At 41.8% G+C, this 27,169-nt stretch overlaps 1 protein-coding gene across 2 annotated transcripts in view; it reads right to left on the reverse strand.

Moving 5' to 3' along the window:
- Positions 1-27,169, reverse strand: part of SMPD3 (sphingomyelin phosphodiesterase 3) — a 253,523-nt gene that overhangs the window by 11,357 nt on the left and 214,997 nt on the right. For both annotated transcript variants that reach the window (XM_084644719.1, XM_084644720.1), the window contains exons 5-7: positions 16,852-17,007; positions 10,679-10,768; positions 9,040-9,103 (exon numbers count right to left, since the gene is read on the reverse strand). In XM_084644719.1, the coding sequence (XP_084500845.1) occupies positions 9,040-9,103; positions 10,679-10,768; positions 16,852-17,007 (310 nt within the window). The remainder of the gene's footprint in view (positions 1-9,039; positions 9,104-10,678; positions 10,769-16,851; positions 17,008-27,169) is intronic.

Consider the following 27,169-nt stretch of genomic DNA (forward strand, 5'->3'; position numbering starts at 1 on the left):
TACTTGCCCTAAATTAAAAGCTCAGCATTACAGCTAAGGCTCTTTCAAAATGGAAGTGTGTTCACCTCTGAACAATGGTGCACTGTAGAGTCCAAGTTGTAAAAGATCAATATCTACCTTATTAACTTGTCCCAGTTTTACGGAAAGATTAGTTAATAAACAGCTTGCTCACTATTTATGCTTATTATATTCTTCTAATGAGGGGGTCAGGCTTGTTCTGGCTCATACGATAGTTCCCATTACTTATCCTTTTAATAAGGGACAAGTCCGTGCTGTACCTTCATTGACTAGTCTAAAGCAATTAATGATGTGGACGGTGATTTTATTAATAGACTGTAGGAGATTGGCATTGATTGTGATTTGCTGAACTGTTTCCAGAGCTACCTATGTCAATATAAACAGTTTGTTAAACTGGATGGGTTTATATCACAGCCAAATTTTATTACTGAGGGATTTCTGCAAGCATCTATTTTAAGCCCAATCTGGTTTGCCATCTACATTAACAATATAAGTCGGACAGCTGGAAGCTCCTCTCCATCTTTATGCTGATGATACCATTTTAGATTCTCTATGCATATCAGTTATGAATGAGCTTTGTAAAAGTTAATTAAAATGCTTTTAAAAATCTAATCAATCTAAAATCATTAATGTAATGTGGATTCTAAAGTTACAGATAAATGTTTTTATTAATAGTACCTGCAAATCACTGGCCAAGGCCTGAAGAGGAAGTTACTCCCTTGTGCAGTAATGATGGTTCTTTGAGATTTGTGCCCGAATGGGTGCTCCACTTTAGGTGTCTGTGTGCCCCTGCACCTCTAATTGGAGATTTTCGATAGCAGTGTCCCGTTGAGCTGCGCATGTGCTCTCCCTCCCTTGTGGTCTGCCTCGAGGCTATTTAGCAACGCACAGGAGAACCCCCCCCCTCACTTCCTTCTACCACAGAGCCCTATAGAGAACTCCAAAGTAGAGGGGAGGAGGGTGGGTTGTAGAGCACCCATAGGGATACACATCTCGAAGAACCATTGTTACTGCACAAGGTGAGTGACTTCCTCTTCTTCTTCGAGTAGTGTTCCTATGGGTACTCCACTTTAGGTGACTCCGGAGCAGTACCCACCACTGGAGGCTGGGACTTCGGAGCGGAGTCTTTTACTTCAGAGAGTACTGTGGAGTCGAAGATGGTGTCAGCGGCCAAATCATCAGTGATCACATAATGTTCTGCGAAAGTATGGACAGAGGCCTCAATCCTTACTCTATAGATAGGGGAGATAGGGGTATCCCTATGGAATGTGACTGAGGTAGGAACTGATCTAATGGAGTGTGTATGGACAGAAGCAAGTTGCGCCCTTGCTAAGCGATTAATGCAACTAGAGACTCATTTGGATAGTCTTTGAGGAGTTATCACAGAGTTTATCTTTCTGTGGACGAAAGGAAGAATTTAGGGGATTTCCTGAAGTCCTCAGTCCTGTCCAAGTAGAATGCTAATGTCCTTCTAATATCTAGCATATGCACAATTGTCTCCCAGTTGTCACAATGTGGTTTTGGGAAAAAACAGGGAGATGGATTTGTTGATTCATATGGAAAGTACAGAAAAAGTAGGGAGAAACTTGGGATATAGCCTTAGAGTTGTTTGTTTTTTAAAGACAAAGGCCGTGAATGATGGGTGTGCCATCAGGGACGCTTTTCTCCTATGTGCCTAGCTGAGGTGATGGCAATTAGAAATGCTGTCGTCATGGACAGGTATAAGAGAGAACAAGTTGCCCTGGACTCGGAGGGAGGTCTAGTCGAAGCCCTGAGAACTAGATTAAAGTCCCAGGCTGGAGCGGGTGGTGTCACATGGGGGAAGAGAGTCCCAATGCCCTTAAAGAGTCTACGCATTAGTGGTTGAGCAAACTCTAAGTGGGAAGCCATTTTCGCCATGAGATGTACCTTAAGAGAGCTGAGTGAGAGTTTAAAATGTCATGAAAAATCACAGGGAGGAAAAAAGAGGTTGGGTCTGTCCGTTTGGAATGGTACAAACTTTGGAGTCATTTCCATTCTGTAGATAGGTATGTGGAGTGGTCAACTTGTGGTTGTGTTGTAACGTGTTTCAGCTTGTCAGAGCATTCTGCTTCTAAGCCTTGGAACAAAGAAAGATCCAAGCCTGGAGGCGGAGGACCCAAGGGTTGGGGTGAAGGGTCAGCCCACTGTTTTGAGAGAGTGGGTGAGGAATGGGCTGACGTCAGAGGAACAGGAGGGCACTTGCCATCTATGTCAGGTAAGGGAGCCAGACTTGTCATAGTCAAGAGGGGCAATCACAATCTTGCTTTGTTTTGTTGGATTTTCAACAGAATCTTGGATAGGGTAGGAAACTGGGAAAAGACACAGAAGTGGGCCCTGTCCGCTGGGAAGATGAGGGCAACTATCAGTGAATGTTTCCCCAATGGAGGCTATATCTTGACACCTGTGAATGAAGTATACACTCATTGTCATGAGAAAATTCTAACTGAGACTGTTGGTTATCCCGTTCTGTATCCCTTGTAGACAGACAGCTGAGATGAGCACATTGTGATGGGTGCATCAATTCCAAAGTTTGAATGCTGTCTTGCAGAGAGAGGGCGATCTGGCAGCTCCTTGGCAGTTAATGTGACCTGTATGTTTTGTATAAAGTCTATCATAACCTTTGTGTGTGTGGGTTGTTTTTTTGTTTGTTTGTTTTAAATGAAAGGCAGAGTTTGTGCACAGGCACTCCTGACAGCCCCTAGCCCCAAAAGAGTGATATGGAAGGTCATTTCTGTGGAAGGCCATTTGTCCTGAACCTTGTTGCTTTGTAGGTGAGCTCCCCAGCATATTACAGAGACATGTGTCCCAGGGTGGTGAATGTGGGTAGTAAGAGGAGCACTCTCACTTGTACTACATCAGGTTGGTCTTGATACAGTCCAGTCACTGTACCAGGGTTAGTATGCCACTACAATGAGGTGAACCTTGGAGACTACCCTGTGTGGAGCAGTCTGTACCTATAATGATCCTGCCCCAAAGGTAAGCAGTAGGAAATCTCCTGCACAATGGTTGTACTGAGATATGGAAGTAGGCACCCTGTAAGTTCAGGGCTAAAATCAATCTCTTTGCTCTAGAGCTGGTCCTAACTGCTGTGAAGTAAGGTGACTTCTGAGTGGTGTGACAGGTGTATAGATGGCAGCTGATGCTATCATTGTTCAGTGCTTATAAGCGGCAGTTTGAGAGGTCATGGACTGGGTTGCAGACTGTTCTCACTTTTGAGACCTGGGCTTCTTACACTGTGGCTCATAACAGCACAGAGATGGTGAGTACTGAGAAGATTGTGATCTGTGGTGTGGTTGAGAGGTATATCTTCTCTTCTGTTCCACAGCGTAGATTCCTAAGGAGTGTAGTGTGGTCTGAGAATCCTTCAGGATGTGGAGAGAAAATCTGTCTTCTCCGCAAAGAGTTTGGCCCTTCAAATTGGAAGTCTGTAGTTCTTTGGGCAATCTAGAGAGGTGTGGCGAACAAAAAAAACAAACAAAAAAAACAAACCCCACAACCCACCTCAGTACCACTGTCATGGAGACTGGGCGGGCAGCTGTAACAGCTACATCCAGTGGTGTCTCTAGGACCGGTCTATCTCTTAACTGACCTTCTCTAAGAATGGTCTGAATCTGTTCTTTTTGTGTTTCCAGTAATGTTTCAGAAACATCTTGGGTTTCCCAAGATTAACAAAATTGTTTTGGCCATGACAGTTTGGTAATTTATGACTCTAAACAGTAATGCTGTTGATGAATACGCCAACTTGCGAAGCCTGATCATAGGGAGTTGACTTGGCATTATGTTGCTTGCTTCATGCATTAACCACATCCACTATGATGGAGTTGGGTTACAGATGTTGAAAACAAAGTCTGCCTCTTTGGGAAGAGATGTAGGATTGTTTGTGTTTACACTCTGTTGCTGGTTGGTGCGATGGAGGCTGTCTCGGCAAGACTATTTTGGCAGGATCTAGAATCATCTCATTAATTGGAAGGACAGTTCTGGATGAGAAGGTAGTGTGCAGAATGTCCACCAACTTGTGATGTGTATCTGCCACCACCTGTAAGGGAATCTGCAGCTCGTCTGCCACCCTCTTGATAAGATACAGAAAGTTCTTAAATCTTCACCTAGTGATGAGGGGTGGGCAGCACACTCTCATCTGGGAGAGATGAGAAGTGTGCTGAAGAGGTAGCTTCCTCTTCAGGTGGTTTTTTTTCCCCCTTCCCCCTTCTTTCCTGTTCTGAAAAAGCTTTCTCCTGTCCTGGCTCAGGTGCTCTCCTACCCTGGCTCAGGTGCCAGGCTGTAGCAAACCATCTGGTGGACTCTCCCTGAGAGACACCGGAGACGGTCGCGCCATGTGCGTGTATATACCCGAAGAGTTACAATATGGCCTTGGGAGGAAGAGGCAGGAAGGCAGGCACAGGCGGTTGGCGTGATGGAATTGGGGATGACCCTTGTAGTGTGGTGGTGGGCCACCTTGAGGGGCCAGGGAATGATCTCCTCCTTGCCAGTGTCAGATTCGTCAGTGGGTAAGGGTGCTGCTGACTGGGGTATTGGCAGTATACAGTCCAATGCTAAGAGCGATTCTGGGTGCCGGGATGTGCTCGATACAGGGGTCCTGGTACCAAGTAATGGGGATTGTGGCTCTTCCCCAATCATCAGGTCTCCACGGTACCAGAGCTCATGCAGTACCACAGGTTCATTTGGTACCACAGAGAAGGGTCCGGGGTACATTGTTAGTACCGATAGTTGGGCAGAGCACTCCTAAATGAGAGTTTTGCCCAGTACAAAAAGTTTGTTGGTGCCACTTTTTTAGAGACAGTATGGTAATTGTCTCTCTCTGGGTACTGAGGCCACAGGTCTCCAGAGTATCAGAGTACCTGTGTTACCATGGGTTCATCCGGAACCCCGGAGGAATGTCTGAAGTCAGTATCAATGGTTGGGAAGGTACAGAACACTTCCTAGATGGGAGTTTTGTTGTATCTGGTACCAAAGGGTTTCTCTATGCCACTCTTTTAGAGATAGTACAGTAACTGTCCCCTCTCCTTAGGGGATGGTACCATTGCCTCAGAGAATGAAGGTGGAAGCCTCTGGTGTCTCTGTGCCAAAGCAGAGCTGACAGCCGGGCTTCTCTGTGTCGCTCTTTTAGAGATGGTACGGTAACTGTGCCCTCTTGGTGCAGTAGTTGCCCAGATTAGAGCTCAGAGCAGCACAGAGCTTACAGAAGCCCTTGTAGGTGTGGAGAACAGAGCTCAGAGCCGGGCAGAGCTCACAGCAGGAAGCCCCTTCTCAGGTTTCAGCTTCCAGAGCTTCTGTGCTGACCCCCAGCGGCAGCTGAGCTCACAGCAGGAGATTCCGCTGCTGGTATTGTCCTACCGAGGCAGGAGAGGCACCGCTTGGGGCAGAGAGAGCCAGGCAAGCCCCCGGACAGGGGGTGTCGTCCTCTAGCAGGGAGGAATATGAAGAAGAACATCGTCTTTACTTTTTTTTTTTTTAAACTGAAAAAGAAAATAATTATGAGTCTACTAGATGTCTGCGGAGAGGGGGGAATGCCCCCAGACAGGGAAGGAAAGTGAAGTTCTTTTCCTTTTTCTCTTTTCTTTTTAAACCAAAGGAATAAAATAAAACAAAATACTAGCCCGAGTACTTTTAGGGAGAACAAAGGTAACAAAACAAACACTACTTATGCTAATGACACAGATAAGGAAGGGACAACTGCTCCTTCCCTCAGAGGCCAAAGGCGGTAGAGAAGGAAGTGAGGGGGGTCCGCCCCCCCAGTGCTAAGAGGCAGACCATGAGGGAGCGAGAGCACATGCGGGGGCTCAACGGGACACTGCTACCAAAAATCTCTGAATAGAGGTGCAGGGGCTCACAGACACCTAAAGTGGAGCACCCATAGGGACACTACTTGAAGAAGAATCCAAGTTCCAATGCTTCCCTCCTATAGGGGATGGCCTCTCTAAAGCCTTAAATCACTTTCAGAAAAGTTATGAAAATCCCTGTCCTCCTTTAGGGCCTGATTAAAAGTCCATTCAAGTCAATGCCAACTGTGTCCACATATCTATTCATAGGGCCTAATCACATCAGCCACACTATCAGAGGCTCGTTCACCTGCACATCTACCAATGTGATATATGCCATCATGTGCCAGCAATGCCCCTCTGCCATGTACATTGGCCAAACTGGACAGTCTCTACGTAAAAGAATAAATGGACACAAATCAGACGTCAAGAATTATAACATTCAAAAACCAGTCGGAGAACACTTCAATCTCTTTGGTCACTCAATTACAGACCTAAAAGTGGTAATTCTTCAACAAAAAACCTTCAAAAACAGACTCCAACAAGAGACTGCTGAATTGGAATTAATTTGCAAACTGGATACAATTAACTTGGGCTTGAATAAAGACTGGGAGTGGATGGGTCATTACACAAAGTAAAAACTATTTCCCCATGTTTATTCCCACCTCTCCTCCCCCCCCCCCCCCCGCGCAGTTCCTCAGACGTTTTTGTCAGCTCCTGGAAATGGCCCACCTTGATTATTGCTACAAAAGGTTCCCCCCACCCCCCCGCTCTCCTGCTGATAATAGCTCACCTTACCTGATCACTCCTGTTACAGTGTGTATGGTAACACCCATTGTTTCATGATCTCTGTGTGTATAAATCTCCCCACTGTATTTTCCACTGAATGCATCCAATGAAGTGAGCTGTAGCTCACGAAAGCTTACGCTCAGATAAATTTGTTAGTTTCTAAGGTTCCACAAGTACTCCTTTTCCTTCCACTGACTTAGGTAGGTTTTGGATGAGGACTTCAGAGGATGAGGGAATTGCTAAGTGTTCCAAGAGAAGAAGAACCCCAATGCTAATCTTGGCAGGTAAGAGGTCTTTCATTTAATCCTGTAACAAAACTCCTGAACCCTTTCTTTCAGTCATACTTTATATTACGGTTGCACATAAATAGTTTCTAGATAGTTAATAAATGACAGATGTTTGAATAAATGGCTAATAAATTAAGAGTTCAGTGGGTTGCTTATAACAATCTATACTATTCACCTATTCATGCATGTAACGTAAGTATTAATCCTTTATAAACCATTTATCAATGTGACCCATCTTCATTACTAAATGCAAATAGCTCCTTTTATGGTTGGGGTTTTTGTATATTTGTTTTTTATTTTAATAGGAACAGTAAATCTGTTCAATGACAAATTGTCCCAAAGGAGCCCTTGAAAATTAATCCACAAAAATTTTAGGGAGCTCCAGTTTGTAAGTCTCCCTGCCTGCACTTGGAGCCAAAAAATGGGGAATCGTGCACATGCATATTTACATGTGCAGATTTGCTTGTGCAGGCCAATTGGACCCCTCTTTTACTTGCATAAATGCCTTTAGTACAGGATAGTTTTGCATCTTGTACATCTGAATGGATGCGCCTGCAAATGTACATGTAAGAGAGGGGTCATTTGGCTTGCACAGGCAAATATGCAAATGTAAATAGATTTGTAGATTTTGGAGGCCTGTTGAGAAGTTTACCCTTAATAACTGCTCCTAACTGCTGATTAATAAGGTGTTCCTAAAACAGGCTACAGCTTGTAAACTGTTGAATATAGGCTAGGCACAGATTTTACCTTTTAAAATCTGTAAGTTCCATACAACTAAATTTTAACTTAGTTAAGTTTCATGTCAACCCTTGTTTTACATATTTAACCAAGTTTCAAACAACCTTATTATCACTGTAGTATATTTCATTTATAGACTTGCTTCCAGAAATTCTGTAGAAAGCATGTTTTGATACCATGCAGCAGCTGGATCTTCTGTACTTATTATGATTTATACAATGTCCAAAGGACAAGCACATGCTTGTCTGTTAAAGATGTTGCTCAGCAAAGTACTAAACTAGCATCGGAATTGCTTCAACAGTATATTATCTAAGGTCTCATATAGTCCTTAAAGAAATGTCTCCTCAGGTTTTGTCAGCCTTTGGTAAGTGGTCTTTTGCAGCAGTAAGTTGGAACATGCCCAAGACATATAGCTAAATCAAACATATCATGAAAATAAACTGCAAGTACAGGCCAGTACTACTGGCTGATACTCAGCTTCCCTCCCTCCCTCCCCCCCCCCCCGCCATGGCATGTTTGATGTAATGATCATCTTCTCTCCTCCTCCCCCCCGGGTTGGTTTATATACAATGAATTATGGGAACTTTCTACTACTATGACAGCATCTACATAACCTCACCGGGTTAGTCTGGGTTGAGTTGTAGTTCTTGGGCCAGTTATTTTATTCAACCAGTTCCCTCATTGTTAGTACCAAGTCCACCGGACTGGTCAGGTGTGGAGAGATCTTCAAACAGGCTGTGTTAGGGCCAGTCTAGTAGCATTCAGACCTTTGTTTTGTTGTCCTGTTCCAACAAACCGAATGTATACAGAGGTGTGAATTCACTGAATATTAGCCAGCTTTGAATTTTATAGTGCATACCTCTTTTGATAATATGGTTAATAGCCACAGGTTTTGGAGTCACGATCCAAACTTCCTCAAAATTCAAGGTTGGTTAGACCCAGAGTTTACTTAGTCCTGTTTCTGTCCCCCCACACACCCATTTCATTTTTTAACTGTTTTGGTGTAAATCTAGTGCTGGTTAAAGATGTCAGAGTTACATCTCTAGAATCTGAAGTCTTCCACTTGGGTATAAGACAGAATGACTCCCCTATCTGGCTTGGGCAGTAATACGATAGTGCTTTATCCTTTTATTATCGATACATATTTACATTATGCCACATTCACAGTATTCCTGGGGGTCAGGCAGGACCACCTATAGAGATGCAAAGTAAGTACAGTTTCTAGAATTAATTAAATCCTTAGTACCTCTGCTGCTGTTGCCAAATCAAAGGTAAGCAACATTTCTCAAAGGCAACCAAACAGCCATCAGATAATAAATTTTAGTCACTTATAACCTGAATTAAAATATTAAATGGAAAATGACAAACTAGCTTTTCAATTAATAGTGAAAGAGAGAATGAGTGCATACTTCTGTAGGTTATCTGGTGTGCACACTTCTTCGTCATACAATCCTTCAGGATCTAACAAGGTACCTGTGAACAAAACAGAAAATGTGACTAACTCAGCATATCTATTGCTACTTGCACCTTGCGTAATTACTTGTAGCTGTGCAAAGGGAGGGGAATCAGAAAGTGTTCCTTTCTGATTTGATAGCATTTTATACTCACTTAGCACCCTTATATTAAACCGACTGCATTTGCTTTGGACATGTCCTCCCTTCAGGGACTGTATCTTGCCCATGCAGGCTATGCTTTTGATCTAATGGGACTCTTCCATGTCAGAACGAATGCAAAAAACCTTCTAATTGCAATGAGGATGGGAATGCTTGCACTCAGTTCCTCCATCCTCCCTCTTTCTGATCCCTTTGTGTCTCTTCTCCCTTGCCTCCTGCACAGAACCTCCCCCCCACCCCCGAGCTTTTTAAACCTTCCTGGCGACCTACCCTCCACTCTGTTGCAGACATGGTCTATTTTTTTCTTCCTCATTCTTCCCCACAGCAGAGCTGTACACTCAGTGTTCCTCACCTGTTGCTATTTCCAGGCCCTGATAAATTGAAAACTGGCTGCAGGGAGGCAGGGTTTAGTGTATATAGGCTATCAGCAAAAGGCTTCAACAGCAGGGAGCTGGGGTGAGACTCCCTCTCAACTGCCAGAAACCCTCCTCCCAACCCTGTATATTTGTACTTTCTACCTAACCCTTAAAAGCAGCCAAGTGTCCACATCTGAAATTTTTTCTATCACCACCTCTGCAATGTTGTCTGGGTAAACCACTGCCTTGACTCCATCTCCACTGAAATCCCTGGGTCTTGATTGTAGGGATCTGCTTCTCTTTAGCTTTTCCAAGTCTCAGATTTCCTGAATCCTGCGGTCTACTTTCTTCCACATGTGACTAAATACAACCACTTCCTCAATCAGTCAAATAAAGGTAATTAATTAAAGTGAATCCTCCTCCACTCCTGTTTTTAAAGCTTTTCAGTGGAAGACCAGTGGGCAAAGTAATCTCCAGTGTAACTCAGTTGAATTACACCAGGAATAAATTTTTTCCTAAGGTATGCCATTTGAACTGGATGTAAAAATGAAAACAGTGCCAATGGAATTGTTTAATTACCTTGTCACAAACAATGGTTTATAATATTATATATAATATAAAATTAATGGGGCTGGAAGAGTCAGATCATAAGCTGAATACTTCAGTTTACATATAAATAGCTTGGTGCAACTGAGAGATTAGAATTGGAATACAAAGAAACCACAATGGTTCAACTGGGTTTTAAAAACTAATTTTAACGTCGCTAAACTGTGGCAGGGTACTTGAGTAGTCTTCGAAACTGATGCCATGTTCAATTCCAGCAGGGGCTGCGTTTTGGCAGAGATCACCTCATCCACTATCTGGGTACAGGGTATAGTACAATAAAGCACTCTGAGGTTTGCAAAAGATATGACATGGGTTGAGGACAGTACTTTTAAACCATAGTTTGTAAATATTTAGTCCCCACTTAATTGCTGTTACTGCCCCTTAGTTATACCATGTGCTGCCTGGAGGTGGTGTCTCAGGGCCACATAAGGATAAAATAGGTTGCCTCTGACAGTTTTGAGACAAAACCTTACCAATTGCCCATGATTTTTCCTCCCCAGGACCAAGCCGGCATGGATCTTTGTAGCGTGTAAACAGGGAGTGCTGCTGCTCCAGCTTGTCCTCTGCAAGGAAATAACAAGTCCAAGGAAAAGCAAATCAATCACATAGTGCAAGCTTTAAAATACAGTGCAAAAACTGGTACGATGCAAAAGCAAAACTTGACTCTCCAGTCTGTGTCCTCAGCTCATGCCCCTGGAAGGGAGAGGAGGGTCCTTCCATCACTCTGAAGCAACCTCTCTGTTCAAGACTACAGCAGCACCAATTTAATTTGGAACCTGATTTCATTTTGGTTTCTAAGGCGATATAAGCAACATTCTGTAATGAATTTTAAAAACACACAAAAAAAATCACAATAGTAGTCAAGATTCTTAACTATGAGCTACATTTTATAAATTCTCTAAATCTTAGCCCTCAGATTTGACAAAAGTATTTCCTAAATGTCTCCCTTTCATCACTAATTTAATGCTAAGTCGACAGCTGAAGGAACTGATGCCCCTTATTTATCTTCAAAACAGGTCTGATTGCAGGCAATGGCAATGTAGATTTCCCACCTTGCCTGGGTAATTTACATAACCCCTGTCCTGGAGGGACCAGTCACCGTGCCTTTTCGATTTCTAGTCTCTGCAAGACTGCCAACAGCATACCAATTAGTGCCAGTTGTGCTGGTGGCACACGGTGGGTTAATATAACTCATTTCAACTGGCCCATTGAACAGACAGCAAATGATGACTTTTGGGCCCTAATTACCTGGGCTGGATTTGAACTGGTGACCTAAAGGTGAAAGACCTTAGGCCCGTTGAGATTAATGGCATTAAAAATGTTACCTGTATATCTCAAATCCTCCAAAACTGTAAATCATGAAAAATAGGCCACTTTCCTATCCCTGGTCCTCTCCACCCCAAGCCTCTACTTCCTCATTATACTGCCTTGTTGCACCTTGTCTTAATTAGGAGCCTAAACTCTTTAGGGCCAGATTTTTAAAGGTACTTGGGCACCTAGAGGTGCCCAATGGGAGTCAGGCATTGCCTAATTTTGAAAAATTCCAACAAGGCACCTATCTGCATTTTTAGGTGTCTAAATACCTTTTAAAAATCTAGCCCTTACTGTTACTGTGCATTGATAGAGCACCCAGCATAATGGAGCCCTAATGTCATTGGAGCTGGTTGCTGCTACTGTATACAATTAGTTAATATCCTATTCTCAACTTCGTGAACTCTCCAAATGCCCCTGCCAACAAAACTCCACTAAGTACAAAGATTCACTGTTGGAAAATATAGCACTCTAAAACAGAAGAAAATGTCTAAACAACAACAAAAAGTGATTCACTGCCGAATCCTGCCCATCTGATTTTTGGGAGCAATTAATGGGCCTGATTCTCCATTGCCTTGCACTATATACTGATGTAAATGACTACACAATGTAGGTATTAAATGTTAGATAGTGCAGAACTAGCTCCGCTGGCTTCATATTGACAATACATATGGTGAGCTGGGCACGTATATAGTTTCTGCAGTGCAGTTGTTGAAGTTAGAAGCTTGTGGTATGACTGCCTTACAAGATGCACTGTTCATGAAACACTTAGGTTACATAACAGACTGAAAGAGACAGAGAAATGGTATTTTGTGTTGTGATATTGTTATCCTGAGTATTAAAGTAGTACAAATTACAATCAGAATACTACATGCATTTTCAATGCTTAATTTCTGTCAGAGCACAATTAGTACCAATTATTCTACTTCAAGTCTAATAGCAAATATATGCCTCTAGGATTATTTAATGCAACAAACTAGTACTATTGGCACTGGATCAAGGAGAATTATAATTCAGGGTACACTATTGATTATAGTAAATCTCGTATCTAGTAGGATTTGCAGGATCAGACTCTCAAACTGAAAATACCAACACTGCTGTAAATCCAATAATATTTTTTAAAATCTTTTAAACTGAAAGCGTCCCTTGACAATCTTCTTCTTTGCAGCACTTCCACCGTTTTAGAATTTCTTATCAACAGTTCAAGTTCCCTCTAGGGATCCTTGGAACATTCACAAATGCCTGCACTTGGAACTAATGATGTCATTTGTCACAGTCTATTGTCAAGGCAACAAAATCCATAAATGTGTATGAAAATGGACACACTCAAAAACAAGGGAGGGGGAACTTCTTTGAAGTTTGAGCTAGATGCATCACCTAAGGAGGACATTGATCTGCATCAACAGGAGCAAACCAGACCTGCTTCTACAGGACAGCAACATTATTCTTGGCAAGGGATGATGCTGTGTGACAATCTCAATTCCAACTAGAAGGGGTCAGAAAATGGAAACACGAATGTTCAGTCTGTAGCCACGTTCGTACTAACCATCTACTACCCCAAGGCTGTTACAGGCTCTTATGTTATTGTATCTGTTTTGTCCCTAGCTATAGGGCCACAGGATCCCATTCTTGCATTTTGTTCAGTGTATCTTACTGAGCTGAGAACTGATACCCCTATTTCAACTATTGCACCCGCAATGTCTCAGCTGCCGTCTTTAGAACCACAAGACAATTCTGGGGCTAAGCAGTAATAAATTAGCAGTGACATCTTGGAGGAATTGGAGAGGATCAGAAAACTAGGGTATTTAAGACTTGACAGGTACGCTTAAACCAAATCCCTCCGTTCTCAGCAGGTTATTGATTTTGTTCAGGTATTTTTATTTAAGGACCAGATGAAATCTGTACAATTTTATTTCTTCAAGTTTTGCTCTGTCACAAGGTTTCATATGCCTATAAACTTTCATCAGCGAAGCCATGGAAAGGAATAACGTTCTGTGATGATTAATACACTTTCATACAGCAATTGTTACTATTCATGGCTGAGAAGTACAGCCTAGCCCCTCTCATTGAACGGTTTTTTCATCTCATAGCGAAAGGTTTAAAATATAATAGATTTCCATCAGAGTCAGACTACATCGGCCTGACATTAAAGACAGCCTTATAATAAAGTTCCTGATAACTGAGAATTCAATGTACTGATGTTAGAAGTGTGATAACTCTCTAGTACTAGGGTACAACTGACTTGCTGCAAATGGCCCTAAAACATGGGATGACCAAGGAACTTGCGAATGTAAGATGGATTAATGGTATAACTTTCAACAAAGAGTTAGAGCTAGATTTTCACGGGAGCAAACAAACTATTCTACAATTTCACAGTTTGTAAAGAAAGTTGGCATGTCTAAAAATATTCAGTTAATATTTTTTTCCTTAAAACCTTCCAGACTCTTTACAGTGCAAAATTGGTAAATATCAAGATTTAGTACTTAAAAATACAAAACTTACATTTTCGGTCTAAAGTACATTACCTAACAAAGATCTGTGACTTTTTAAATTAAAAACATTCCCCTGCAAAGTTGTAAACACAAATACTGCAGCACTGTTCTAATTTAATGCATGAGAACCAAAAAGTGAGACTGACTATAAATAGAAAATGAAAGTGATCAACTTAATTTCAACTTCCATTTCAAAAGTGCAAAACAGTAAACTTCATAGCTAGCAAAAGTAAAAGATTTTAAATGCTTTTAATAATTTTAATTGTTAGCAACACATCTAAGAACAGCTTTTACCTTGATAGCATCACCTTTAACAATGGTTAAGTTTCAATAATTTAAACCCCTATGCAAACATGCCTACAAAAACTCAACCACTGTACCCCGGTTCACAAGTATAAAAATAGATTGTCAACCAAGTAACATCTGACACTTGGATAGAATGCACATACTATGTTGTACAATTGCTACATAGTGTATAAAAAGATTATTCTAGCTCATTCATTGACTGAAATGATCATGTTTTCAAGCCAGGAAGCTTCTTTTATTTAAGATTTGGAGCAAAGCTACACAAGCATGTAAATAACTGAATTCTGATTTGGCTGTATCTGAGTTCAGCTAAAATTGATTTACCTCTGAGCCAATAAAGTATAGGGAAATTTTTGCTTTACTAATAAACTCCGGTCAATAAATCTTGACTTTCATTTCTAGAATGCTGATTCATAATTCCAGATGCCAGCTCAGAGTGTCTGCCAACTTCATGTTCTGTTCTTCAGATACCTTTCTACTCAACTTCAGGGTTCATTTGAGATTGGAGATGCAATAACTAAATTGACCGTGAGCATCTGATCCAAAGCTGAGCATGGTAGGTTATTCATCTCCTGAGAATCCTGGCTGCCAAGTAGTAGCACAAATGAGACCAGACTAGGCAATGCAGGGGCAGTCAATATTTTGAATTTTTTCATTTGAACATCTATCTACCCAAACCAGATTAATTAACCTCTTCAGTGGTGATCAGCACTATATTGATCTCATCAGCCATTTCAAAAGAAAAGCACATGATATGAGAGGATAGTCGTTATTTTGGACTGTACTGGAGGTATCTTTTTCTTTGACATAACTGGTACACCCAGCTTCCTTAGAAGGGATAGATTCCCTATGGACACTAATATCTCCACTAAGCAAATGGGCATGAACAGTGACTACGAATCCATAAATCTGCTGGTCCTAAACTTTAGATCCCAATCTGAACACTTGAATTTATCTCTAACCTAGCTGACTAAAAGCACAGTATAAACCACTATGCATAATAGAGAACATTTTAAGAGACTCGTGGGGATCATGATTCTTCCCACCCCTTGTCTTACTGGTTCGCACTCTGAGGATCCTAGTGGATCCATCTCTTTGTATGCCCATGTAGTAGTGGTAGCTCAGACACTGACCTTTCCTCTCAGATGTAGCCCTCTCCATGCCTTTTGCCATCTCCAGGCTGCACTGCTATAATGTGTTCTATTTAGGGTACCATTTGAAGTCATTTGGATGCTTCAGCAAAAGCAGTTTGCAACTACCTGCCTATTTAGTGGGGCACGCACGCACACACACACACCTGTGCTTTACACCCTGTCCTGGCTTCCAAGCTGCTTCTTGGTGGTGGTAGCTAGTATCTATAATGCTGGCTGTCTTAGACAACCCCTCTCCCTATACTCTTCAGAGCAGTTGCTGTTCTGGCAAAGCTTGTGTTGTTTGGGCCCAGGGTTAAACTCCTTTGAGCAAGCAGTAGGACATCACTAGCAGACAGCCTTTGGTTCCGGAATTTGCTCTCTCCTACAGTCCACCAGAGTCCAAGTTCATGTACTTTTGGAACATAATGCTAGACTTTTTTTACTTGGAATATTTCTTACTTTTAGAACATAATTTGGAAGGATCCCGCATTAACTGGCACTAGTGGTAGAAGCTGGGATGGATTTTTTTGATTTGTGCCAATTGCTGGTAATAATTGTTTTTTAATTTCTGTGGTATGCCCAGCTAGTATAGTGATGAGCCAGCTAAAATAAATTCACATCTATTTATGTAACTGCCTATACACACTGTGCAAATCTATACAAACACATACAGTTCATGCCATTAAAAACAACATTTACTGTACCATGTTTGACTTTATCCTAGTGTGTGAGATATTCTTTACTCCGAATCCCACTGTAAATTTAACATCTATTGGTAGTAAATGTCTATTTTTAATGGTGCCCTCTGCCCTCCATATAAGGAATAACTTCCAAAAAATAAGTTAAAAGAATATTAAAGTTGCAAATTCAAGTCCTTAAAGTTAGTAAATGCCAGAATTAAAGTTGCCTTCGGAACATTAATTCAGCCCCCTTGTGCGTATGCATTATGATACAGTCTTCAATTACATAGTTATGTAAGATTTTTTCCACAGGTACCCCGTGATTATATGCCTGTTGATATATATTAGTAACTAGAAAGAAAGGGTATATAGGTGCCATAGTGACAATAAAAATGCAGAGGAGATAAGAGCCACCTTTCTGATTCTTCTAGACTTTGGTGGAGATTGTCAAAGGCACAAATGATAGAACTGCCCTTTGTGCCTTAGAAATCTCCCCTTTAATGAATAGATGTCTCTTAAACATTGGGTTTGCCCACTCAGATTAACAATCTTTACTCCCATTTTTAAAAGTTTTTATAGCAGTTTATTCTTATTTAAATGTGATTGCAAAAGCCATATACAATTTCAGATCACTGCTCTAAAGCAGTTAGACGTGACATTACAACAACTTACTAGCTCACTGTGATGCTACGTATTCGAGAGGAAGGAAAAAAGCTTGATTTACCAGATGAGCAGTTGTCAAAGTTGAGGTCTCCACAGATCACATCAAAAGCCACCAGCTCCTCTGGATTGGCTGTGCTGGAGGAGGAGGTAGATTTTCGGAAATCAGCCAGCCAATCTTGAAGCAGATCAAGTTGCTCACATCGAACAGTAGTGTCTCCTATGGGAAGCACGAAGTAAAAACGCCTGAGTACAAGGGAATGTGCTTAAAACAATATTTAACTTTACAGATAGATACTCTGAATGCTGCATGCCTCTCGTGCAGTTAACGAACACAGTTAGGGACGTAAAGCAAAATACGCAGGAGGGAGATAAAAAGAATAAAAGCATAACCCACTCCAATCCCTCCTACCCACCCTCTCCCTAAACAAGCCCTTGTATTTCATCTTTTCTCCTACTGCAGGGTGTATATTTAAACAATTTGGGGAAAGGAATATCTTACTATTTGTATGTAAAGTGGCTGGTATTGTTTTGGACAGTATGAATAAAATTCACCCTCTGTGCAGAGACCTTTCACAAAGCCTATACACTGTGTAAGTCCTTGACATAAGGTTGAAGTGGGACTTAAATGGTTTGTAGACCTTCTGCTGGCTCTCTGCAAAGGGGTGAATTACACTCTCTTTAAATGTAGTTTTTATATGTAATTTGTATAATATTAAGGTTGCAAAGTAAAGCAAGTTAAGTTAAGAAGTTCCAGAATTAAGGTTGTATACGCATTATGATACAGTCTTTAATTTCATGATTGCAAACTATTTTGTCCACAGGACCTCCACTCCATTCAGTTCTCAGAATGGATGGTCATTTTATACTCATTGTTTGATATGAGGCTATAGGCTTGCTAACCATTCAAACCATTCATAGACTACAGAATTATTAGTTTCCCCAGGGGCTTTACTATAGCATGCACCACCATAAACACCATGGACGAAGAAGAGCTATTTAAGCTATACGACAGTGTTGGCACAAGAACAAATGGGTATGAACTGGCCAGGAATAAATTTTTTCTGGAAATTAGAAGGTTTCTAAACATCAGAGTAGTGAGGTTCTGGAACAGCCTTCCAACTGGAGTAGTGGGCGCAAACAACCTAGTTAATTTACCCTAATTGTGAGCTTGTCATAAATGTAAAGGGAAGGCTAACCACCTTTAAATCCCTCCTGGCCAGAGGAAAAACCCTTTCACCTGTAAAGGGTTAAGAAGCTAAGATAACCTTGCTGGCACCTGACCAAAATGACCAATGACGAGACAAGAAACTTTCAAAGCTGGAGGGTGGAGGGGGGAACAAAGGGTCCTCTCTGTCTGTGTGATGCTTTTGCCGGGACCAGAGCAGGAATGCAGGTCAGGACTCCTGTAAAGAGTTAGTAAGTAATCTAGCTAGATATGCATTAGATTCTGTTTTGTTTAATAATAAAATAAGTTGCGCTGAATGGGATGTATATTCCTGTTTTTGTGTCTTTTTGTAACTTAAGGTTTTGCCTAGAGGGATTCTCTGTGTTTTGAATCGGATTACCCTGTAAGGTATTTACCATCCTGATTTTACAGAGGTGATTCTTTTACTTTTTCTTTAATTAAAAATTCTTCTTTTAAGAACCTGATTGCTTTTTCATTGTTCTTAAGATCCAAGGGTTTGGGTCTGTGTTCACCTATGCAAACTGGTGAGGATTTTTATCAAGCCTTCCCCAGAAAAGGGGTGTAGTGCTTGGGGGGATATTGGCGGGGGGGGGGAACGTTTCCAAGTGGGCACTTCCCTTGTTATTTTTATTAGACACTTTGGTGGTGGCAGGTTCAAGGACAAAAGGTAAAACAGTTTGTACCTTGGGGAAGTTTTAACCTAAGCTGGTAAAAATAAGCTTAGGGAGTCTTTCATGCAGGTCCCCACATCTGTACCCTAGAGTTCAGAGTGGGGAAGGAACCTTGACAGAGCTCATCTCTGAAAACTGAATGAAAATTAATAAAATGTTACAATAACCTATAATAACAAATGTTGGTGTGAAAAGATGCAAAAAAGAGACAGAGACAGACTGTATCAATCCAAACAAAAACACCTACTTATGTAATGCAAGGACTGTGTTACGAGCACGCCACATAAACAAGAACAATGCAAGACCAGAAATCAATTAATCAAAACTGGTGTCAGAAATTAGGCCTGCAGGTGGACAAAATAGTGGGTGGATGGACTATTCTGCCCTTCACTCCCTTTCAGTGTCCTTAAAATAAAAGAAGCTTTGAGATCAAAGTTGTTACAGAGGAAGTGAAGGGGGACAACTGCTGACTAAAAGAAGGGGAAAGAGCAAGCTTCACTATCATGGCTGCCACCGTCATTTATCCTTGAGATCCACTGTAACATCAGTGGGCCTTCGTAGTCCTGATCCCAAGAGCTGTCCTTACCAGACCGATCTAACAGAGGAACTCGGATGACATTGCCACCTCCACCAGTTCTGGCTGATTCCTTACTGCCACCAGGCATGTGAGACCTTGTCACCCCAATCCAATGAGTCTTTTTTCTTCCCCACCTTTTTTCTTCTATTTCCTATGCTTCTCCTGTTGTCTTCTAACAAGAGTCTGGCTTAGCTGGCCAAGACTGCATATTTTGCAACATTACTGTAAGCCTGTGAGCAGAAGCAGATAAAAGCAATCCCCTAAACAGCCTGATGAATAAATTTGCCAGTTCTTGGAGTGGTTGAAAAGCTTGTATGCTGTGCCCATGTTTTTCCAGCAGTGAAGTTGCAATTGAGCGTAAACACCAAAGAAAGAACCTGCATTTTCTTTCTTTCTTCTGCTTTTGTGTGTGTGTGTGTGTGTCTTGTTTTGCTTTCTAGGAAACAGGATTGGACTTTAACAACAATGGTAGCTCCAGCCTCTCTCAATTAACTTCTTCTTTCCCCCCCAAAAAGAATACCCTCTAAAGACTAACTCCAGAGAAAAGGAAAGGAAACAAAGGATGTTGTTAAAATGAAAGCCTTACTTAATATGTTACATTTCAAATGCTTTAACTGTTTTTTCTTCATTTTCTGTATCTTTAATAAAAGGTTTAAAAGGATTTTTAATTGTTTGCCATAGTATTTAGCAGGCTGAGGTTTCTGTATATCAAACTTTGTTTAAAATCATTTAATGTTGGACAGCTACAGGATCATATTAACACCTTTGACTCTGTGGGCCCATATATTCCATCTAAATTAATACAACAGATAATCATCTCCTTTTTCCTATGCCAAGGTTGCGTAGGGCCAATCTTATAAGCAGATTCCATGCAAGTCTGTTTTAAACCAGCATTTGAGCCTGTTGGGGGTTGCTAGGATGGCTTTATATACTGTATTGTACCACTGTCTTCTTGGACATCTCTGGACTCTCTCCTTTTCATAGACAACACTTTTGGGCAGTTTTAAGATGAAGCTTGATAAATTATGAAAAGGATTGTATGACACTGTTCCCTGCAATAGCAAGGGACTGCATGAGATGATCCAGAAAGTCCCTTTCAGTCCTATTTAGCATCTGCGTGTTACACAGACACTGACGGATTTAGCTTCACAACTCCTCTTTCAAGGGCAACTGAAGCACAGACCTTCATGTCAAAAAATGGGTACCCAATTCGAGAGCCCTGTGGCCTGATTTTTCAGATAATTTATCATTTTCTAGAACCAGCCCTGTGCTGCCAATAATACTCCATCCATTCAGCACATCATTGAAGAATGACTTTCCTCTGGGAAAGAACTGGTGGATCCAAACAACTGAACACTCAAAGAAGAAGAAACAAAATGTATGCAAAAAGAAGTACTTGTGGCACCTTAGAGACTAACCAATTTATTTGAGCGTAAGCTTTCGTGAGGTACAGCTCACTTCATCGGATGCAACTGATGAAGTGAGCTGTAGCTCACGAAAGCTTATGCTCAAATAAATGTGTTAGTCTCTAAGGTGCCACAAGTAATCCTTTTCTTTTTAAGGTAGCTTTAGAGTCTTTCGGTGTTCGCAGAGACTCCTCCATGCCATCTGCAAATAGCTGGACTCATCAAAAAAAAGGTCCTGTACTGTACTCTGGACCTCTTTCAGAAATTCAGAGAGTTGGAGCCAGGAGGCTCTTTTCATTCCCACCGCTGAAGCAATCGAACAGGTGGAGGTATCAGCGGCTCAGAAGAGGCTTGCGGGGTTGTCCTGGGAAGTAGCTGGCCCTCTGCAATAACTGCCTGGAACTGTTCCCTGTATTCTGTCAGTAGATGGTCCACAAAAGAGGTCGGTTTGGTGTAATTCACATGGTTGTTGTTTGCCATCGAAGCCTGATAACTGGCAATTCTAAACTTTCTCCCCAGTATGTCCCTACACTTGTGGTCTTTGTCATGAGGCATGGTCTTAGCATGGTGCTAACTACCATGTTCATTCACTGAGTCAACTATCAAAGAGTAGGTGATGGATAAGAATATAAACATTTCGTTTCCTAGGACATAATACTACTTGTCTACTCTTTTGTATGTAGGCAGAATCGAAGCTGGGGTGTGCCAGACGATCTTCACTGGGTTCAGAAGAGCCTCATTAACAGGCAAGGCTCTGCAGGTTGAGGAGAGTGAATGGATGATGCCAAACAGTTTATGATGAGGCTCTGTCACCTCCTTGAAGGTCATCTGCAGCATCTGCGGCCCTCCTAACCAGATCCTGGAAATGTTTAAAATCATCTGCCAGGGATGGAGGAGGAGGAGGCATAAGTGTTTCATCTGGCGATGAAAAGGAAATGTTAGCCATAGGAGAAATCCCTTCATCAGCTCTAGCCTCCTGTTCTTCAAAGGATTCCCCTGGAGGATCAGGCCTCCTGGAGGGAATAGGTGATGCTGGATGCCTCTGTCTATGATGGGTGGAACCTGATGCTCTGGAAAACTGTTGGTGATAAGCTGCCCCGGGGTCCCAATATGGACATGGAGGAGGTGCCTAAGACATAGGAGGAGCCACCCAAGGGCGCTCATACTAGTGAGGCATTGGTGGTAATCGTGGGCCACGAAAAGTTGCAGCTTCAGCAGAGGCTTCTAGGAAGGGGCTTCTGTTGGAGTTAGGAGGAGAGCCCTGAACTGACATTTGAGAGAACGAGGCAAGGGCTTCATCAGAATCCTCTTCCTCAAGTTCACTCTGGAATGGTGGCGTGCCTGGAGAGACGTGAGGTGAAACAGCTGATATCGGGTGAAGTTCAGGCAATCTGGATGTTCTCAGTACTGACAGCACATTGGAGCCAAGGAGCAGAGAGCCGGGCATCTCAGATACAGCCAGGTCCCAGGGAAAACAGAACTCCTGAGGCTGAAGTCTCTGCTGAGGTAGTTGTGACCAAGGACACTAAAGGTACCCAGGCTTTGGGCTCTTGGAGGGAAGAGCAGTTGTTGATGGTACTGAAGATCTCGTGAGCTCCAAGGGAAGCATGGTCAGAGGAAGCACAGGAAAAGCTCTTCTTGCTGTTTCAGTCTGATAATGGTACTGATGGTCTCTCTGGGCCTGTGGCTTTGCTGCCTTGCAGTCTAGCTGTGACATGGGTTCTGAGGAACTGGGAGCCTCAACAGTACCTGACTGAAGAGCTAGTGGTGCCATGGTAGCTGAGAAAACCAGTGACCTCTGCTTTTTAGAGCCAGGGGCATGTTCTTTCAAAGGCTTATGAGAGGAGTCCTGTGTCGTCTTCTTAGATGCCTTGGAAGTGTGGGGTTCCGAGGCAGCAGACTTGCTTGGGGACCAACATACAGGGGAAGGGGATTGTTCCTTGGCCTGGGTCAGAGGCTGGATGTAGAGAGGTCTCCATCATAAGGAGATGAAACTTCCTCTCTCTTTTTTTCTGAATCTTGATTTCCGTGCCAGACAAAAGTTGCACTTTTGAGCAATGTGCAATTCCCTGAGGAAATGGATACAGCAGGAGTGCCCACTGCTGACCGGGATCACCTCCCAGCACAACAGACAGTGCTTGAAGCCAGGAGAACTGGGCATTACCTCCCAGTAAGTAGTAGTAACTATCAAATATCTAAATACCATATAGAAAAAAGAAAATAATTTTTTAAAGAAAAAAATCTATATCAAAAGTATTTACTAATTATGGAAAACTACCACTGCGACTAATATCAGTAAGACTGAGAAATTGATTGTGGAAATCTCAATAGGACAACTGCCAGAGCTCCAGCAGAACTGAGGGCAGTTCACCCATGCAGTGATATTAACAATGGCACTTAAGACTGACTAACACGCATGCGCGGGCCAAACAGACGCTGCTATGAGAAATCTCTGATCAAAGGTGCAGGGGTTGCTAGCGCACCTAAAGTGGCGCACTCATAGGGACACTCCTTGAAGAAGCCCCATTCCCTACATCTGAGAGATTAAGGTTAACTGATCCCCAGAGGCCAGCCCCACCAAGAATTTCTTCAGGAATGCAGGAAGTCCAAAGCTGCACGACAGCTACTCTACACTGTGTATCTAGCAGCAGGGGGACTATTGGTGGTGCCCAGTCCTACCAGACCTGAGCAATCAATAGCTTCTGATGCAAAACTAATGACAACTAAGAATGGAGAAGTCCTGCCAGAATACAGAGTACCCAGCCAAGTAGTCATTCTACAAACCACTCACTTACTGTTCACTAAACACAATTGTCCCAGCAAATCTTAGAATAGGGTTGCCAGACTGTAACTAAAAACTGTAATTTCTTTGCCCCCAGGCATGCAATTCTCAGTAACTGTTCAGACTCAGACTCTCTGTGTTCTGATTGGCTAACATCAGTACTTAACCAGAGTACAGAGATTTGCACTAATTGCTCTACAGTTATGTCTCTACAACTGATTTAGAAAAAGACAAAATCCTCTGTTTTAACTGGTTCCTGCATTCAACATTTTCAAGCTCTTGCCACCAAGAAAGATGCTTCCTAATCCCTTCAACTCCACCATTTTCAAGGAAGAACATGGTGGGAAATACCAAAGAGCAACAAAAACCAAACTGTCAAACCACAGAAAGAGAATTTTTTTAAAAACCCTCTGGATTCTCTCTTCCACTTCCTCCAGGTCAGCCAGTCCCTTTTGCCCAGAATGAATGGCTTGTTTGTGTTTCCAGTGGAGAATCACAGCTTCTCCTTTCCATTCATTTTTGAAAAGCAATGGGTGAGTTCCTGGCCCCAGTGAAGTCACTGGCAAAGCTCCCATTGATTAATATAAAGCTAGGGAGGAGGGCCTTGGTTATCTGTAGGGAGAAACTATGCTGTTTTTAAGAAGGAAATAAGGTGGTAAAAACATGGGAGTTGGTGAAGCCTGGCGACAAGTGGGGAACGAAAGAAAAGTGAAATGTGGATTTTAATTTTTTTGTTTTTAATAAAACTTATCCCTTACCAACTTCACTTATCTTGATATTTGTATTTTTCTTTCATTTAAAATATGAATATTTACTTACAAATTGTAATTCAATAATAGTAGTTTTGGAGTACTGTCTGTTCACTGGGTAACAACCATATCCTGTGCTAAAACTCCTCAGCCTGCATCCTTGAAGATTTAAATGGTTTTTTTGGTTGATTTGTTTTGCTGTCAACATGTCAACCTCAGAGTTCATTCAGGACTATTGTTACCTTGTAAACAGAAAGCATCTTCAAATAAATTAATAATATAATTTGGAGATCCACTTGCATAGTGGATATGCAAACTCCTCCGGGACCATTAACAACTGAAGTGTTAGTTGTACTTCACTGAAAAAAATGGTCCTTACATTTGCAATAAGGTCTCTGACTTCAGCCAAGCCAGAAGATGATTACCCCACCTTCCAAACAATAATACCTGGCACTTTTAAAGCAGCTTTTATCAGTGGATAGCAGAACATTTTGCAGGCATGAAAGAACCAATCAAGCTTCATAATCCCCCTGTGAGGTAGGTAGGTAAGAAGTTCAAGCCTCATTAAAGGAACACTCCATCTACCACTGAAATGCAGCTACTTCTGGAATGATTCTAAGCAGCAATTTAATAACAGAAACACTACAAAACAGGTCCAGGACAGTAAATTAAAAAAAAAAATCTATATCCAGTTCCATTTTAATGAAAAGGGTGAATTTTAGGTGTAAAAAGATATATAACTGCTTACAACAGAATTTGGCCAGGACATCTCTTGCAGTAAGTGCTATGGTATCTTTAATAGCCATAAGGGCTCAGATCCCTCCATTTTACATCTTATCCAAACATCAAAGCTGTTGTGTGCAAGTTTATATATCCTAGAAGGGGGTCCAAATTACCCTGAGCAGTATCTTATTATTTGAATGAAATGGTAACCTTTTAAAATGTTTGTCTTTTTAATAGATGCCACACCTATTCTTTTTCTATCATTACTCTTTTTTAAAAAGGTGAAATGTTTTGAATCAAGTCATTAATACACTTAACAGAAAACAGCTGTGCCAAACTGTTAGGAGTTTGTTTTCCATTTCATTACATAAAATAATATGACTAACTGAAGGACATGTAGGCTCTTAAATGTAATTCTGTTGTCTTTGATATAGCTTGACAGATAAGCCTGAAAATATGAAGCAAACATACGAAAGTAGAACTACGAAGGGTACTTCTTATTTTTAAAGGGAGAAGCTCAGACTCTGAGAAGTGAACATGTTTTTCCCCATTCTGTTAGATTCCATAAAAGATTAGAGGACAAACAGACAGCACTGGTGTCAAAACCTAGCTGAGAGAGTGGGTTACTGGGTGGTGAAAAGGGACCAGAGCTAAATGGAAGCTAAGAATCTAAATCAGGACTCAGAACAACTGCAGCCCTAGGCTCCAGAAAATGAATGCTCAGAGCAAGATGTTACCAGAATACAGAGATAAAAATAGAAAACTGAAGAAGAATCTTACATTATTAAAATGGTGCTGAAAAGTCATGTCTCTTTTTAAAGCTATTCAGTCTCTTCAATTTACTATAGTGATTGCCACTTCTGTTCCAGACTGTCTCACTGTTGCTGAAACACTGACCAAACAAAATGTGTGCTACTTGTCCTTGTCTAGGTTAACGTGAACATGCTCTGACCTGGAGCATAGGTTCAAGGTTCCATCCATTTATAATAAATCTATGTTTTGCATAAGGCCATATCTGCAGTAGTCTTAGTGCAGCCCAAAAGGGATTGTTCTTCCCATCTACTTCAAGCACAATTATAGCCACATTAAGTAAAATACAGCTCATTGTGGGCACACACAGCTCCTGCTAACTTGGGGTCTGATCCTATGTATTGAGTAAGGGTTTGCAGGATTGTCCTTTATTTTATTATTGCAACTACTATAAATTCTAACCTGAACAGGACATTTTTGGTTTTAGAGATAGGGCAGCTAATTCTCACAGCTTATTTTCCAAACCTGAATTGCTGATATTGCAAAATATATTATGAACTTTTACAAATCAAATCCTTAGAATCCAGTTAGTGTAATAAATGAAACCACCTTTGAACAAATAACTTATTTTGCTAAGGAACACTGACTTACCCTTCAGTAACTGATTCTTTGAGATGTTGTAGGCAGCGTGAAACCAGCTGTAGGGGTCAGTGCTCCTTGTGGGCGCAAGACTGAATTATTCTGAACCGCAGTGTTCATTAGGGCCATTCATATACCCTTTACCTCCTTGTGCTCTTGTATGAAGGCACAAAGGGTGGAGCGGCTGCAACTCTTTGTTTCCTCATAATTCAAAGTCTGCACTAGCCAAGAACTATGAAAAGCAGGGACAGAGGGCAGGCCACTGGATCCACACTGACTACAGCACCTTGAAGAACCACAGTAACTTATTTTTTTTTCCTTCAAGTATGTGTCAGTTTGGATCTCACTAGATGGTGGGAAAGAGGTGTTTCAGCTGCATCAGTCAAATAACAATTGCAGAATGGCTCTCTCAAACTCAGCATCAGCTCTAGCTGCCATGTCAAGGGCAAAAAGATCAGTGAGTTGCTCCATGTTGCAGATCATGTGTCTAAAGCAGGCGGAAGGCGCTGCCTGTGCCCCCGGGGAGTATGCCTTGACGTTTAGAGGGAGCAACTGTCTGGCAGCAGGTGGAATTACACTGCATGATCCACTTAGATTCTCTGTCACAAGAGGCCTGGCCTTTGGATGAGACTGACATGGCTACCAAGAGATGGGGAGACAACATAGGTCTCGCTGTAGCTGTATAGGCTAACTACAACATCTCAACATTTAGGTCCATCAATGGCTAGTAGCCAGGATGGACAGGGATGGTGTCTCTAGCCGCTGTTTGCCAGAAGCTGGAAATTGGTGACAGGAGATGGATTACTTCATGATTATCTGTTCTGTTCACTCCCTCTGGGGCACCTGGCATTGGCCACTGTGGGAAGACAGGATACTGGGCTAGATAGACCCAGTAT

This window comes from Lepidochelys olivacea (genome assembly GCF_965140295.1).
Source record: "Lepidochelys olivacea isolate rLepOli2 genome assembly, chromosome: 12".
Classification (NCBI taxonomy): domain Eukaryota; kingdom Metazoa; phylum Chordata; order Testudines; family Cheloniidae; genus Lepidochelys; species Lepidochelys olivacea.